This window comes from Apium graveolens, unplaced genomic scaffold (assembly GCF_009905375.1).
Source record: "Apium graveolens cultivar Ventura unplaced genomic scaffold, ASM990537v1 ctg5677, whole genome shotgun sequence".
In the NCBI taxonomy this organism is placed as follows: domain Eukaryota; kingdom Viridiplantae; phylum Streptophyta; class Magnoliopsida; order Apiales; family Apiaceae; genus Apium; species Apium graveolens.
Genome location: NW_027419053.1, coordinates 103841 through 110604, shown reverse-complemented (window position 1 = coordinate 110604; position 6764 = coordinate 103841). Strand labels below are relative to the sequence as shown.

General features: G+C 34.0%; 2 protein-coding genes across 2 annotated transcripts; one reads left to right on the top strand and one right to left on the bottom strand.

Moving 5' to 3' along the window:
• Positions 1-2188: 2188 nt before the first annotated feature.
• On the top strand, positions 2189-3844 carry LOC141702776 (protein FAR1-RELATED SEQUENCE 5-like). Its single transcript, XM_074506389.1, has one exon. The coding sequence runs from the start codon at positions 2189-2191 to the stop codon at positions 3842-3844; it is 1656 nt and encodes a 551-aa protein (XP_074362490.1).
• A 1501-nt stretch (positions 3845-5345) lies between these two features.
• Positions 5346-6525, bottom strand: LOC141702775 (putative ubiquitin-like-specific protease 1B). Its single transcript, XM_074506388.1, has 3 exons — positions 6425-6525; positions 6107-6236; positions 5346-5639 (listed from the first exon to the last, which is right to left on the bottom strand). Exons 1-3 carry the CDS (start codon positions 6523-6525, stop codon positions 5346-5348), a joined length of 525 nt encoding a protein of 174 aa, XP_074362489.1.
• Positions 6526-6764: the final 239 nt, after the last annotated feature.

The following is a 6764-nucleotide window of genomic DNA, read 5'->3' as shown; positions in this document are numbered from 1 at the left end:
CTTTTCTAACTCAGTTTTTAGAGATTCATTTAATTTTAGCACTTCATTCCTAACATAAAAAGCATCATCTCTATCCTTCTGAGTTTGATGGAACATGACTAACTCTTTTTCTAAGAAATCATTCCTTTTCTTAAATGCAAGATTTTCAGAAGTTAATCTTTCACATGTTAAAGTTTGGTCTCTATAGCTAACAAATATGGTTTTAAGATATCTTCTCAACTCATTAATATCATCAGTATGAAAAGCATAAGTAGTCTGAGGTACCTTTGTTTCAGCAGCTTCAGAACTGCTCTCAGCACTTTCTTTATCAGCATTTGCCATCAATGCATAGTTCTCCTCTCTTTCAGAGTCTGAGGTGTCTGTCCAGCTTTTCTGCTTTGTGACAAGAGCCTTGCCTCTGTCACCCTTTACCTTCTTGTAGTCAGGAGATATGTGGCCTTTCTCACCACAATTATAGCATTTAACATTGGTGTAATCTCCTCTGCCTTCAGATCTTCTGAAATTCTTCTTATCAGAACTTATGCTTTTCCTGGAAAACTTCTTTCCCTTCCTGAACTTCCTGTATGCAATCTTTGTGATTCCTTTCACCATAAGAGCACACAGCTTCATCATCTCCTCATCAGCATCAGTCTCAGGCAAGCTTTCAGAATCTGAGTCATCATCACTCTCAGAACTTGATGACTCAGTATCAGACTTTATGAAAAGAGCTTTACCCTTGTCTTTCTTTGAGGAAGCTGATTTTGGGAATTCTTCTTCAGCCTTAAGAGCAATTGTCCTTGACTTTCCTCCTTTTCTCTTGCTTCTTTGTTCCATCTCCAGCTCATGAGTCTTGAGCATTCCATAGATTTCATCAAGAGTTGTTTCATCAAGATTGTAGTTGTCTCTTATTGTCGTTGCCTTCAAATCCCAGCATTCAGGAAGAGCTAACAGGAACTTAAGGTTTGAATCTTCAAGATCATACTCTTTATCAACCAATGACAAATCATTCAAAAGTTTGACAAATCTATCATATAAATCATTCAATGACTCATTAGTCTTTGAGTCAAAGTGTTCATACTCTTGAGTGAGTATTGTCTTCCTGTTCTTCTTAATTGTGTCAGTTCCCTGACACCTTGTTTCCAGAGCATCCCATATCTCCTTAGCAGTCTTGCAGTTGATTACCCTGTTTGACATTACATTATCAATGGCACTATGCAGTAAGTGTCGTACCTTAGCATCCTTAGCAATTGATGCTATGTCCTCAGCAGTATAATCACTCTTCTCCTTTGGTACGGTCGTTGTTGCTTCACCTGCAACTGCAACAGCGAGTTTGGTTGGTTTGTGAGGACCTTCCTTGATTCTATCCAGGTATTCTGGATCTGTTGCTTCCAGGAACATGGTCATCCTTACCTTCCATATGGGATATTCAGATGGTCTCAGTATGGGGACTCTGATGGTCTCATACCGACTCTGAATTTGTGTCTTTGGTGGTTCCTCAGTTGTGGTAGGCTTAGTTGGAGTTTCTGTGTCCGACATGATTGTGTTTGGATCTTTAACTGTATGTAAGTTAACAGAGATGCTCTGATACCAATTGTTAGGTCACACACACACTGTAGAGGGGGTGAATACAGTGTATAGTACACTCAAATCGAACTTTAAGATCTTAAGTAACAGAAAACAAACTTTATTGAAACAATAAACTCTGTTACAGTATGGAACTGTTACCTCTCAGTGATGAACAAATATCACGAGAGCTGCTAGGGTTACAATGAATAATCTTTTCTAATAATGATAACACTTATAGTGTAAACCCTATGTCTGTGTTTATATACTACACAGTTACAAGATAATCGCTAATTGATATGGAATATAATTCTGCTTCCTAAAATATATCAATCAGATATCTTTTCTTCCAAGTATTCCATTCTTCACGGAATTCCTTCTTCATGCATATCTCTTCTTATGTTTATCTCGATCTTCTTTCCTTTAATCAGCTACTGTCCTTATCTGATTGTCCTTCAGCACTTAAGTTCTGATATCTATCTTCTGATGATTATCTCCTGATAATATAAGTACTGATATCCTTAAGTCCTGACTTCCAGTATAAGTACTGATCAACAGTTAAGTACTGATTTATCCTGTTCACGTAAGATCTGAAAGCTAAACATAAAACATATTAGCCATGACATTATCAAATATATCTAACAGGATGTTCGATTCCGGTGATGCGGGGAGTGGGATGGCATTGCTACGACAATTGAAAGAAAAAAGTTTTGGAAACTTTTTCTATCGAGTTGATTTGGATGAAAAAAATAGAGTTAGAGGTTTGGTTTGGGTTGATCATCGATCATTAAACGCATACACGAATTTTGGAGATGTTGTTTCATTTGACTTCACATATAGGACGAATAGGTATTGTATGCCGTTTATACCAATAACCGGGGTCAATCACCATTACCAAAATATCTTGTTCGGGTTTGCACTCATGCGGGATGAGACGGAGATTTCATATAAATGGGTTTTGAAGACATGGTTGGAAGCCGTCGGAAATAAACCTCCCCTCACTATTATTACGGATCAAGATATAGCATTGGGAAATGCTATTGCCGAGATTTTGCCGGATACCAAGCACATATTATGTTCGTGGCACATAAGTAATAAATTTCCCGAAAAATTGTCGGCTTTGTACACACAATATCCGGAATTTAAAGGGGATTTTAATGATTGTTTGTACAAGTCGTTGTCACCCACGGAATTTGTTGGTAAGTGGGAGGTTTTGGTTGATAAGTATGGACTCGAGGATCATGTTTGGCTAAACGATATGTATGCCATAAAAGATAAATGGATTCGTGCTTACACAAAACAACATTTCTCCGCCGGTATGACCACCACCTCAAGAAGCGAGTCCATGAATTCATTTTTTGACGAGTATGTGAAAGCTTCAACCGGGTTGAAAGAATTCATTGAGAATTCACAAAATGCTTTGGAAACACAAATTCTTAATGAGGTTAAAGCCGACTACGAGACCGAGTATAAGGAAAGGAGATTGATATTTAATTCCGCCTTGGAAAATCATGCTTCTTCTATTTACACAAAAGAAATGTTTAGGCAATTTCAAAATGAGCTTAGAAAAAGCACATCTTATGTTGTAAATAGTTGCAAAGATGGTTCCAATTACATGTGGAAGTTGTATTTAGTTGAGAAGTATAATGTGTCGGAGAATCTTAGAAGAAGGTATCGGGTAATGGTTTCTTTGGAAGGAAATATTGATTGTGAATGTAAAAAATTTGAACATTCCGGGATGCTTTGCAAACATATCCTACGCTATCTTGACAAGAAACAAAAAACTATGATACCAACAATTTTTATCAAATCAAGATGGACGGCGAGCGCAAATAAAATTGATGGTTTTTCGCCTTATAATCCTCCCGTTCTTGTTGATGTTGGTGATTCAACAACGGCAAGGTATAGTGCTTTGTTTAAATCTTTTCAAGGTTTGGGTGCTCTTGGAAGTTGTTCAAAACCACGATACAATTACGTCATGGATTTAATTGAGAAAGGAAAATGTTACGTGATTGAAAAGTTTTGTGAAGAAGAAAATAATTCAAGAATGGAGGAGGAGTTCCAAGTTTACGATGAACATGATCCAATATTCAATCCTCCAATGTCACAAACAAAGGGAAGAAAGAAGGATTCGACAAGGTATAAAAGTGGCATTGAGACGTCAACAACAAAGAAAAATTCAGGAAGGTCTAAAAGTGGTATTGAGACGTCAACTGAAAAAATCCGTTATTGCGGCTTTTGTGGTGTGGTCGGACATGATAGGAGGCGTTGTCTTAAAAACCCAAATAGAAATTTTAAATGATTTAATTCGTAATTTATTTGAATGTAGAAATTTAAATTAATGGAATGTAATATTTGAATTTGGAATGTAATATTTGAATTTGGCTTTTAAATATTATTTGGTATGTATTTGAGCTATTATTTACTTTTTTTATAAGTACAAATTTTAAAAAATTAATAGCTGAAAAAACAGGGGAGTAAAGCCCACTTCCGCAATGAATCATTGCCGAATGTCTTTCCTTCCGCAATGATTCATTAGCTTCGAATTTTTAAGGAATTAACTTAATTTTAAATTTTTTAAAAATTAAATATTAAATGGAAAAAAGTCAGAAATGGGGAAAAAAATTAGTGACACTATTTTTTGATAATTTCAGTCTCTCCTCTAATTTTTGATTAATTTTTAATAAAAGTCCATTTTTTTTTCTTTATTTTTAATTCGAATTAATACAATTAAAGGAAAAGAATCAAAAAAGGGAGAAAAAAGTCAGAATTGGTGAAAAACAATTAGTGACACTATTTTTTAATAATTTCAGTGTCTCCTCTAATTTTTGATTATTTTTTAATAAAAGTCCATTTTTTTTATTTTTTCTTTATTTTTAATTCAAATTAATACAATTAAAGGAAAAAAATCAAAAAAAGAAGAAAAAAGTCAGAAATGGTGAAAAAAAATTAGTGACACTATTTTTTAATAATTTCAGTGTCTCCTCTAATATTTGATTAATTTTGAATAAAAATCCATTTTTTTAATTTTTTCTTTATTTTTATTTCAAATTAATACAATTAAAGGAAAAAATCAAAAAAAAAAAGAAAAAAGTCAGAAATGGTGAAAAAAAATTAGTGACACTATTTTTTGATAATTTCAGTCTCTCCTCTAATTTTTAATTAATTTTTAAGAAAAGTTCTTTTTTTTTATTTTTTCTTTATTTTTAATTCGAATTATTACATATTATTCAAGGAAAAAATCAAAATAAAATGGAAAAAAAATGAGAAATGTTGAAAAAAAATACAGAAATTATTTTTTAAAATTTTCAGTGTTCTAGACATTTTTTGCAATAATTGTAAGAGTGACCAAAGTGTGAATTTTGAAGAAGTTTCAAGCTTCCGCAATGATTCATTGCGGGTAGTACTTGCTTCCGCAATAATTCATTGCGGAAGGGTACTGCAGTTTTGCTGTTTCTGCAGCCTGCAGTTTCCTGCAAATACTAGTTTTCCTGTCCCTGTTTCTACGCTACAAACTCAACTATAAAAATACATAACTATTCCAACAAATCAAACACCAATCCAAATTAACCAATCCAACAAATCAAACACCAATCCTCATCGAAAATGATAAACATTCTAACCATTTATTCTAACATTCAAAAGCGAACCAAATCAAAAATGCAACCCAAATCCATACGAACAATTTAACCATTCTAAATAAGTTCATACCAACATGAACAATCGAAAAACTACCACAAGAACCAACATAAGTATACAAATACAAGTGCAATAAATCTTCTAATACAAATTCAAGAAATAAATCATAAACCCAAATTTCTTTGGGTCAATCCCCATGCTGAAAGATGACGAGCACGCCCCCTACGCAATTCCCAAGTAATGCGATAACGAAATGTCTCTACATCATCATATGGATGCCAGATAGCGTGCTCCAATCTAATCCCATTAAGAATGACATCCACATACTTGCATACATAGACGCCGCAGTCACATCCAGTATCTTGCTTCGGCCGAGCCGTAACTATAGCCATCTTCATGAATTTCTTTGTAAATCTCTGGGGGTCCAAGTAATTTAGCCAGCACGGGAGGACTTTCTCCTACAATTTCAAATAATTAGTAACAAATAAGAAATAATTAAGCATGACTTCTTTTCTATAAGTCTTTATTATGCATTTTATCCTAAATATACAAATAATAAATCAAATTAAGGTCTAAAAGACATGAATTCTTTTCTATAAGTCTTTATTATGCATTTTATCCTAAATATGCAAATAATAAATCAAATTAAGGGCTAAAAGACATGACTTCTTTTCTATAAGTCTTTATTATGCATTTTATCCTAAATATGCAAATAATAAATCAAATTAAGGGCTAAAAGACATGACTCCTAAATAAGTATAAACTCTTTTTATAAGTCTAAATATGCAAAGATTAGAGGTTACCATGAAGTAATACTAGACGAAGTAAAGCATCTTGAAATTACTGAAGGGCCCATCCTCACGAAGTGGATCAACTAAAAGAACTTTCATCTTGTTCAGGTCCACAATAAACAAGATCCAATGACCTCCAGTGCATGTAGGAAATAAAGCATAATCACATAACTGGATATCTGGCCCTTGAAATTGCCTATAGTAGGTCTGAAAGAAGTCAATCTGTTCAGCAAGCTCCGCTCATGTCTTCTTGTATGGATCCATCTGTAAAATAGACATCAGTAACAACACAATTCAAGAAATAATAGACATTTGTAATTAAAGAGAGGTAGGTATTAGATGTTAGTACATTCAGATTTGTGTTAACATTCTTTGTCTGGTACATGAGGAAACTAGGAGCAATGAAAAACCTCTTTGTCGGCGAATGTAGATCCCCGTTTTGTCACATATACCTTTCTCGAAGCCTTACCAACTCCATATAAGCATTGACAATATCATCCTCCAATTCATTCCCGGGTGCTAGGATCTGCACTTGCTTCTTACTGAGGAACATGGTAATATTTGTGTGCCTTTCAAAAATATATGGCAGATCACCAGCCCACCAATGTGTAAAAATTCAGTCGATATTTCGGTTCTTAATTGGCCTAGTCAAATCACCCCGTCTGTCCTCACCACCACGCCTCTCCTTATCTTTATAAAAGTCTTCACTTCTGTCGATCTGCAAATACATGTCAAAATAATGAACACATGTAACAGGAGTAACTAAATATGTCAAAATGCATTAATTCTTTT